The 10,915-nt window shown below is 41.9% G+C and overlaps 1 protein-coding gene across 5 annotated transcripts in view; it reads left to right on the top strand.

Moving 5' to 3' along the window:
• The window catches only part of GOLPH3L (golgi phosphoprotein 3 like), a 47,760-nt gene that overhangs the window by 25,577 nt on the left and 11,268 nt on the right, over nt 1-10,915 (top strand). For 4 of the 5 annotated variants that reach the window (XM_008049959.2, XM_021708524.1, XM_021708523.1 and 1 more), the window contains 2 exons: nt 7,917-8,048; nt 9,412-9,526. In XM_008049959.2, coding sequence (XP_008048150.1) covers nt 7,917-8,048; nt 9,412-9,526 — 247 coding nt within the window. The remainder of the gene's footprint in view (nt 1-7,916; nt 8,049-9,411; nt 9,527-10,915) is intronic. The other variant, XM_008049960.2, reaches the window with a different exon arrangement.

Genomic DNA, 10,915 nt, shown 5'->3' with positions numbered 1-10,915 from the left:
GGAGCCAAGCAGGTCAAGGCTGCGGTGGCCGGGAGCAGCCACTGCACTCCAGTCTGGGCGACAGAGTGAGACTCCAACTCAAAAAAAAGAAAGATTGATATTCAAGAACATATAGTTTCCACATCTTGGTCTCAGTTGCTTCTCTGTTTACAGTGCTTCTCATTTATAGTTGTGTTGACAATCTGACATCATTGTCAAGGAAAGAGAAGTTACATGGTCAGGAAGAAATGAGAAAAACAAAAGAAAACTTTACTTGCAGCCGGGCTCCATGGCTCAGCCTATAATCCCGCGCCTTTGGGAGGCTGAGGTGAGTAGATTGCCTTAGCCGGCGGGTTCAAGACCTGCCTGGGCAGCGAGACCTCATCTCCACAATTAATTAAAAAATCAGCCGGGCGTGGTAGCGCATGCCTGTAATTCCGGCTACTTGGAAGGCTGAGGCGGAAGGATCGCCGGAGCCCAGCAGGTCGAGGCTGTGGTGGCCGGGAGCGGCCACTGCACTCCAGTCTGGGTGACAGACTGAGACTCCAACTCAAAAAAAACAAAACAAAAAACTTTACTTGCTTTAGTAATGGTTGAAGTCTTTGCACACCTGTTGAGATTTATGAAGGGAGACCCAAAAAAATCAGGAATTTATTTATAAAAAATTGTGTATTCATTTTTACATGTTTAAACGTCAGTCATTTTTCAAAATTCTCTCCATTTGATGTCGTATGCCTTCCACTGCTCAAAACAGTTTTGAACTCGTCAATTTTGATGCCTTCTAGTGCTTCTGCCGTTTTTTTTTGTTTCACCTCTTCCACATTGGCAAAACGTTTCCCTTTGAGGACTTTTTTCAGTTGGAAAAAAAAAAAAGTAAGTCAGGGTGAGATCAGGTGAATAGGGAGGATGGGACACCAGGATCATGTCATTTTTGGTCAAAAACTGCTGAACACTCAGTGCTGTGTGGGAAGACCCGTTGTCATGATGAAAGAGCCAATCACCTGTGTGTTGTAACTCGAGACATTTCTTCTGCAAATCATGGCACAACCTTCTCAAAACTTACAGGTAAAAACTTGGTTGACCAATTGATACAACAAATTCCAAGTGTATTACAAGGTTCCCACCCTCCAAAAGATAATTCCAGTTTTTGGGGGATCCCCCCTCAGGTAAAGTTACTGGAATAAATACGTAAATTGTCCCTAAGTAAATTATATGTTCTGAAGTAAGTTACAATTTAACCTTAATCGGGCAGCTAAATTGTGAAAAATGTGTTAATCACAAAAAAAGAAATAGCCTACCCTTTCCTTGAAGAGAAGTCACAAATATAACTTGTAGAAGCCTTGAGGCAGGCAGGAGAAGGAATTAAATTAATCCCAACCTTGAGTCAAAGATCAAGCCCTCAGGAAATTTGGAGATGTCTAAGGGGTGTTTGTGACTCAAGCTGAACTTTTGCCAGGTTGACATAATTACGTTCAAGCACACATTTAGGCTTTCAAAAAATTGAGTTATTGAACAGATAATATGTATCTGTCATAAAGGATCGTCTTTCTTTTTTCTGTCTTTTCCTCTTTGGGGTTTTCAAGGGTTTTTTGGCTTATTTTTCTTTTCTTTTTTTTTCTCTTTTTGTTTCCTTTTTTGTTGTTCTTTTTTCTCCCCTTAAGGAAATTTGTAGACTAGTGAGGACAAACAGTTGCTTGCAGTGTGATATAATAGATGATTTGGGAAAAGTATATACAGGCACACCAGGATGAGGAATCTAATCCAGAGGGTGGAGTGAAGGAGAAAACAGTGTTAGAGAAGGTTACTTAGAAGGTGTAACCTCTGCTGGGTGCGGTGGCTCATGCTAATCCCAGTACTTTGGGAGGTAGAGGTGAGAGGATTGCCTGAGCCCAGGGGTTCAAGCCCAGCCAGGTCAACTTGATTTATTATCTCTATAATAAATCAAAAAATTAACCGAGTGTGGTGGTGCACACCTGTAGTTCCAGCTACTTGGAAGGCTGAGGTGGAAGGATCAACTGAGCCCAGCAGGTCAAGGCAGCGGTGGCTGTGAGCAGTATGCCACTGCACTCCATTCTGGGCCACAAGAAGACGTAACCTCTGTACTCAATCTTTAAGTACAAGGAGTTGGCGAAAGGAGAGGTATTGGAGAGTAGTGCATGCACAAGCCAGTAGGGGAAAGAGACCCAAGAGGAGACTAGTAAGCAGCCACTTCATTTTTTGGTTTTGTTATCACTTTGGGTTTTTTAGAGACAAGGTCTCACTAAGTTGCCCAGCTTCATTATAAACTCCTGGCCTCTAGTGATCCTCCTACCTCAACCTTCCCAGTATGTGGAATGAGATGTGTGAACCACCATGCCCAGCTAGCCACTTAATTTGAGTGCTATACTGAGCCAAAAGCCATTTCGATCCTGAAGGGATGGGAGGAGCATTTGAAAGATTTTTAAGCTGGGGGGGGAGGAGTTAAATAATTAATTACACTTAAGGTCAAAGATCATTTTGACTGTAGCAGAATGGGGGCAGGAGTGGATGGAATTGAAGGACCTCTAGCCCTAGCAGTATGTTGGTCAGATATTGTCTTAAATAAACTTAATTATTATTATTTTTTTTTTTGAGTTGGAGTCTCACTCTGTTGCCCAGACTGGAGTGCAGTGGACGCTCCCAGCCACCGCAGCCTCAACTTGCTGGGCTCCGGCGATCCTTCCGCCTCAGCCTTCCAAGTAGCCCGAACTACAGGCGCGCGCTACCGTGCCTGGCTAATTTTTTGATTTATTGTAAAATGAGGTCTCACCAAGTTGCCCAGGTGGTCTCGAACCCGCGGGCTCAGGCAATCCACTCACCTCAGCCTCCCAAAGGTGCGGGATTACAGGCTGAGCCACCGAGCCTGGCTAACTTAATTTTTAATGTATTACTGAGACTTGGAAAGCAGAGGTAATCTTTAAGGTCTCCCCTCCAAACAAACACCAAAAGTAAAATCCAACAAATATGAAACCCAGATTGTCCTAGGGCAAATTACCAAATCAGTCTTGAGATCAGGAATTGGGGAGTCAGGAATAAACTTTAGGGTTACAGTCAAGTGAGGAAACAGGTTTCAACATGATACCTAGTTGTATACTACTCTTCTTATCCCCCAGATAAGCTCAGCAGAGCTTTGTCTCTGAAGGAAGATATCCTCAGCTGAGGCCTGCAAATCTCACAGATTCACAAAAAATTAAATGTGAACCTCTCAAAGATCATCACACATACAAATAAACTTGAGAAATAATAAGCAGAAATAACCAATAATAGGCCCTCAGACATTATCAGATGTCAAGGACCTCATCTATTCTCCAATATTAAAATAATCAAACGGCCGCCAATGGAGGCTCACGCCTATAATCCCAGCACTTTGGGAGGCCGAGGTGAGAGGATTGCCTGAGCCCATGGGTTCGAAACCAGCCTGGACAACTTGGCAAGACCTCATCTCTACAATAGATCAAAAAATTAGCCAGGCATGGTAGCGCATGCCTGTAGTTCCAGCTACTTGGAAGACTGAGGTGAACCCAGTAGGTCGAGGATGCGGTGGCTATAAGTGTGCCACTGCACTCCAGCCTGGGCAAGAGAGTGAGACTCCAACTCAAAAAACAAAAATAAAAAATAATCACAATTAAAATATTTGACATTTGAAAAAAATAATCACACAATGAACAGCAAAAAGAAATTATCACAAATAACCAGACAAATATGAAAATAACTAACTAAAACTTTTACATATGAAACATTGTTGAAATAAAAACCTCAGAGGTAGTTTGAAATAGTACATTGGAAGCCTCTTTTCTTTTTTTGAGTCGGAGTCTCTATTGCTCTGGCTGGAGTGCAGTGGCATGGTCATGGCCACTGCAGCCTTGATGTGCTGGGCTCAGGCAACCCTTCTGCCTCAGCCTTCCAAGTAGATGGAACTACAGGCATATGCCTCCATGCCTGACTGATTTTTTGTGTGTTTTTTTTTGTAGAGACGAGGTCTTACCATATTGCTCAAGCCGGTCTCAAACCCCTGAACTCAGGCAATGCTCTCACCTCTACCTCCTAAAGTACTGGGATTACAGGCATGAGTCACTGCAGCCAGCTGGAAGCCACATATTTAAGAAAAACTACAGAAAACAATACAGACGACAAGTGAATGGAAGATACAAAAGAAAAGTTAAAAGCCATGGAGATGAAAATAAGAAAGACTGAATTCATAGAAGGAAAGGATAAAGAAAATAGAGGAGAACCAAAGTTCTTAGAGATAAGAGTTGAGAATTTTTTAGAAGAAACAAAGCCACAGATACAGGAAGCATAACATATACCAAACAGGATAAATAAATTTACATACAGTCACATCATAGTCAAACTGCAAAAGGCCAGAAGAAAAAGACAGTTTTAAAGAAACCACAGTCAGGGCAGGCTTGGTGGCTCAGCCTGTAATCCCAGCACTTTGGGAGGCGGAGGCAAGTGGATTGCCTGAACCCATGAGTTCAAGACCCGCCCAGGCAACTTGGTGAGACCTCATCTCTACAATAAATCAACAACTAGCCAGGCGTGGTAGCTCGTGCCTATAGTTCAAGCTACTTGGAAGGCTGAGGTGGAAGGATCGCTGGAGCCCAGCAGATCGAGGCTGCTATGGCCGTGAGTGTGCCACTGCACTCCAGTCTGGACGACAGAGTGAGATTCCAACTCAAAAGAAAAAAAAAAAAAAGGAAACCACAATCAATAAGAATGACAGATTTTGCACTGCAACATTGAAAGCCGCAAGAGGAGAGCATACTATCTTCAGTATAAAAGAAAAGCCATCAACCTAGAATTTTATGTCCAGAAATATTATCTTTCAAGAATGATGGTGAAATAAGGACATTTCATATCACCAAAATAGAGTTTGCCTCCAGCAGACATGCACTTAAGGAAATTCTACTTTAGGAAGAAGGAGAATAGTACCAGAAGGGAAGTCTGGGATGCAAGAAGGAATGGTGAGCAAAGAACTTGGAAAGCACCTGAGTAAATCTAAACATGTACAAAATAATGGTGATGATAATGGTATCTAGTTTATGAAGTGAGAGAAAGATAAAATATTGGACAACGAAAAAAGTGGTTAAAATACTGATTAATTTTATTCAGGCGTGATGGGTCACACCTGTAATCCCAGCACTTTGGGAGACTGAGGTGAGAGGATCACCTAAGGGTGGTGCGTGCCTGTGGTTCCAGCTACTTGGAAGACAGGTGGAAGGATTGCCTGAGCCCAGCAGGTGGAGGCTGCGGTGTCCATGAGTGTGCCACTGGACTCCAACCTGGGTGACAGAGTGAGACTCCAACTCAAAAAATAAATAAATAAATAATACCGATTGATTTCTAATGATTTAAATTTTTTGTTAATTTTAAATTAATGACTATGAATATTAATTTCCAACAATAACTTCTAAAAGAAAAGCATGTATTACTTCCAAGTCAATAAAGAAGACAATTGACTATAAATCTTTTTTTTTTTTTTTTTTTTTTTGGAAAGACAGGGTCTCACTGTGTTACCCAAGCTGGTCTCGAACTCCTGAGCTTAAGCGATCCTCCTGCCTCAGCCTCCCAAGGTACTGGAATTACATGTTTGAGCCACCATACCTTGCCTAAAAATTTTTTTAACAAAGAATTCTTGCTGGGTGCAGTGGCTCATTCCTGTACTCCCAGCTACTCAGAACACTGAGGTAGGATTACTTGAGGCCAGGAATTTGAGACCTGCCTGGGCAACATACCAAGACCCTATCTCTACAAAAAATAAATACATAGAAAATAAAGTTAGCCAGGCATGGTGCCTGTAGTCCCAGCTACTCAGGATGCTGAGGTAGGAGGATCACTTGATCCCAGGGGTTCCAGGCTGTACCACATGTGGCCTTACAATATATACAACTATGATATATCAATAAAGCTGTTTAAAAAACGTTCAGTGTTTTTTTGTTTTGTTTTTTTGTTTTTTTTTTAGTTGGAGTCTTACTCTGTCATCCAGGCTGGAGTGCAGTGGCACAATCATGGCCACCACAGCCTCAACTTGCTGGGCTTAGGCGATCCTTCCACCTCAGCCCTATAAATAGCTGGGACTACACACATGTGCCACCAACCCTGGCTAATTTTTTTATTTATTGTAGAGACAAGATCTCACCAAGTTGCCCGGGGCTGGTCTTGAAATGCTAGGTTCAAGTAATCCTCTCACCTCCACCTTCCAAAGTGCTGGGATTACAGGTATGAACCACCACATCCGGCTAAAATTCTTGTATTTAGCTTTGTGACCTCTGTTATATTTCATAACCTCTGTAAACCTTAGTCTCCTATTTTAATGTGTATATAGTAGTAGTTGTATATATTAGACATTACTACTATTAACAATAATTAATTTAGTTCAACTCCTTGCTGATGTGTAAAATCATACTAGACCTCCCAGCCAGCATCTTACCCAGCTTCTCTCCCGCAAGAAAGATTGCAGTAGCCAAAGATAGCTAGAGTATTGAATACTTATGATAACTCTGATGGGTTTTCCTTGAGTTACTCCTAACTCAGAACCTTCAGGATTCACTGTTGCCTTTCACTAAAAAGTTCAAAGCAACAAGGCTTTCCACAACCTGACCCCACCAACCTGATCTCAAGATTTCTCTTTAAAACCTTGAATTAGGCCAGGTGCGGTGGCTCATGCCTATAATCCCAGCATTCTGGGAAGCCAGGGCAGGAGGATCACTTGCGCCCAGGAGTTTGAGAACAGTCGGAACAACATAGCAAGACACTCTCTAAAAAAACAAATTTAAAAATTAGGTGTGGTGACATGAGTCAGCTCACAGGTGACATTAGTCAGCTGTAGTACCAGCTACTGGAGAGACTGAGATGGAAGAATTCTTGAGCCCAGGAGGTCAAGGCTGTGGTAAACCATGATCGTGCCACTGCCCTCCAACCTGGGCAACAGAGTGAGAATCTGACTCAAAAAAACCAAACAACCTTGAGTTAAATATCTATAGATGTATTTGAACTCTCCCTCCCTGACACTTTTGCTTAGAATGCCCTTTTGAAGAATAGATAAAATTTGGGTGATTTCCTTCATGTGGAAAAGCCCTCCCTCTCTGCCAAATTCAACATATTCTTCAAACCCCAGCTCAAGTCCTATAAGGTTCCTGACTACTCTATCCCTAGCCCTAAAGTGATTTACTGTCTGAAAAATGATCACCCAAACTAGACTTACAACAGTCATTTATGTCTATCTCTTCTGCTTTTGCAATTGAACTTTTAATCAAATGTTATATTGTCACAGAACTTTCCTCAAGTTTACATGGTCTCTCCAGCTAGATTTTCAGCTCCTTGAGACATCTTTGTAAAGTGCCGAGGGAAGACACACTATACTAAATGCTTTCTCATATATTTCATTTCATTTAATCATCACATCAAACTTCAGAAAATAGATATTAGTATCTACATTTTATAGATGAAGACATTGCACTTCAGAAGGTTAAGTAATATACCCAAGGCATTTACCTACAGTAGGTTTCTACTGTACCTCCCATCAAAGAGCATCCAACTAATATATAACTAAGAGCAGTGATTTATACTCAGCTGGTTTACACTTTTTTCTACCTAGTCTTACCCCACTCTTAAATCTAGTGTCATGGAAACAGATTTCAAAAAAGACAAAATTCTAAAAAATTAAAATTTGACATGCCAAGTGTTAACTAACAGCAAACTGGGAATTCACTAAAGAACTTGAAGTAAGATAGAAAATCATATTCTGGGGTGTTTAGATTAAGAGGACTGAGGAAACATTCTATTGTTTTATTCTATACTTTGAGTTCAAAGAGTATGACATGAAATGAATCATGACGAAGTGGCCTGTTCTTAGGGTGCCTGCTGGAAGTCAGTATCCATTTCAGAACATTGTTTCTCTTCTTTTTTCCCTTTCCTAGGGCTACACATCTTTCTGGAATGACTGCATATCTTCTGGCCTGCGAGGTGGTATCCTGATAGAGCTGGCCATGCGGGGTCGAATCTATTTGGAACCCCCCACCATGCGTAAGAAGCGGCTGTTAGACAGAAAGGTACAGTATTTTCTCTGAATATTCTCTTAACTTATAGAAAAGCAAATGCCAACAGTATGTTTTGGAAAAATAGGAAGATTTGAGTAAAAAGATAAGGTAAATATCACTGACTCAGCAGTCCCATTGTCCAAACAGATGGGTGTTTTGTTTGTTTGTTGTTTGTTTAAGTCTCAGTCTCACTCTGTCATCCAGACTAGAGTGCAGTGCATGGCTACCATAGCCTCTACCTGCTGGATTCAGGTGATCCTTCCACTTCAGCCTTCCAAGTGGCTGGAACTACAGGCACGTGCCACCATGCCCAGCAAATTTTTTTTTTTTTTGAGTTGGAGTCTCACTCTGTCGCCCAGACTGGAGTGCAGTGGCCGCTCCCGGCCACTGCAGCCTGGACCTGCCGGGCTCCGGCAATCCTTCCGCCTCAGCCTTCCAAGTAGCTGGAACTACAGGCGCGCGCTACCACGCCCAGCTAATTTTTTGTTTTATTATAGAGATGAGGTCTCAACCAAGTTGCCCAGGCGGGTCTCAAACCCATGGTTCAGGCAGTCCACTCACCTCAGCCTCCCAAAGGTGCGGGATTCCAGGCTGAGCCACCGAGCCCGGCTATGTGTCTATTTTCTTACTAGTTTTTGTCATTCTAAGTATGCTATTGAAACTACATTCTTAGGAATTACCAGCTTCCTTTCAGTCTTCAGTTTATTTTTCTCTTTTAACCTATCTGTGGCATTTGATACTTTTGATCACTTTGAAACTTTCTGCATTCCTGGCCTTTGTTATTATCTTATTCTCTGTTTCTTTGATTGTCCCCTATTTCCTTTACTTTCCATTCCTTACCAAGAATATCTCAATTTGTGTTCTTTTGAGTGATTTGCTATCCTTTTGGAGATATTTACCTTTACAGCTTCATTTACCTGTCACCTCCTTGAGATTACCTCCCAAATTTCTAAGCATGCCTTTTTTTTTTCCACCTTCGGAACATATTTAATTACTGACCAGACATTTCAACTTGACTATCCCATATCATTTAAAACCATACTTATCAACCTTTCCTCAAAACTGGCTTCCCTTTCTGACTTTCCTGCCTATATTAATGGTTTCAAAAGTTGGTTGTCCAGACTCGAGTTATTATTGAATCTTTTCTCCATTATCATTCGTATCAGTTTGCCAGCAAGGCCCACTTTAAATGTTATTTTTGTCCTCATACTATCCCCCAGTACAATATTTTAAACTTCTTGAGGACAGAAACAGTATATTATGCTTCCTTACATTTTCTGCAACAATTAACCAGTAATAGATATGTGATATATTGAAAGATTTTAACTTGAATGAAGTGAAAGAATCAGGGTCCCTTCTTTCTTTTTCCTCAAAGGTACTGCTAAAGTCAGACAGCCCAACAGGTGATGTTTTACTGGATGAAACACTCAAACACATCAAAGCAACTGAACCCACAGAAACTGTCCAAACATGGATAGAGCTACTCACCGGTAAGATGACTCAAAATGGTCCACAAATTCCACACTTTGTTATCTTTATCCTGTCCTTAAATTTAGGAAAAGCAAAGCCAGGCTCAGTGGTTCAGCCTGTAATCCTGCACCTTTGGGAGGCTGAGGTGAGTGGATTGCCTGAGACTGCGGGTTTGAGACCCGTCTGGGCACCTTGGTGAGACCTCATCCTACAATAAATCAAAAACTAGCCGGGCGTGGTAGCGCACACCTGTAGTTCCAGCTACTTGGAAGGCTGATCGCCGGAGCCCAGCAGGTTGAGGCTGCGGTGGCCGGGAGCGGCCACTGCACTCCAGTCTGGGCGACAGAGTGAGACTCCAACTCAAAAAAAAAAATTTAGGAAAAGCAGTATAGAAATTCGTTGTGCTGGGTAAGATATATGTGGTCCACTATAACTGTGCTAATGAGGAACAGGAAAAGCATGGTTAATCCAAAGCTTCACCATATCTTCTGCCACCCCATCATGAAAGCTCTTTAAAAAGTACACAAGAGGTTGGGCTCAGTGGCTTAGCCTGTAATCCCAGTACTTTGGGAGGCCAAGGCAAGTGAATTGCCGGAGCTTCCGGGTTCAAGACCAGCCCAGGCAACTTGGCAAGACCTCGTCTCTGCAATAAATCAGAAATTAGCCAGGTGCAGTAGCATGTGCCTGTAGTTCTAGCTACTTGGAAGGCTGAGGTAGAAGAATCACCAGAGCCTGGTAGGTCAACACTGGGGTGGCCATGAGCATGGCACTGCACTCCAGCCTGGGCGACGGAGTGAGACTCCAACTCAAAAAAAAAAAAGTGCACAAGAAACTTTGAAACATCTTTATTGAGCTGACAAGAAGGATACTGACATCAATCCACCATCAATCTTGTTAGAATTTTCCTGTTTTGACTTGACTCTTTATTGCCAAAGAATATTGTGTTGTATGGATATATCACATATATTTACTCTTTATCAGTTAATGGACATTTGAGTTATTTCCACATTTTGGCTGTTATGAATAATGCTGCTATTAACATTCATGGACAGGTTTTTGTGTGGACATGTTTTCATTTCTTTTGAATATATAGCTAGTAGTAGCTAGCTGTGTCATATGGTAAACCAATGATTAACATTTTTTATTGAAGTAAAATATACATAGCATTTATTATTTTAGTCATTTGTAAGTGTACATATAATTCTGTGGCATTAAATATATTTGCAATGTTTTGTAAACAACTATACCCAAAGCCTTTTTTTTTGAGTTGGAGTCTCACTCTGTCACCCAGACTGCAATGACGTGGTCGCTCGCGGCCACCACAGCCTCGACCTGCTGGGCTCCGGTGATACTTCCGCCTCAGCCTTCCAAGTAGCTGGAACTACAGGCACACACTACCATGCCTGGCT

Source organism: Carlito syrichta, unplaced genomic scaffold (assembly GCF_000164805.1).
Source record: "Carlito syrichta isolate Samal-C Ts95f unplaced genomic scaffold, Tarsius_syrichta-2.0.1 Scaffold142856, whole genome shotgun sequence".
NCBI classification, from domain to species: Eukaryota; Metazoa; Chordata; class Mammalia; order Primates; family Tarsiidae; genus Carlito; species Carlito syrichta.
Note: the sequence above shows the minus strand (reverse complement) of the source record. Positions and strands in the feature narration are given on the sequence as shown.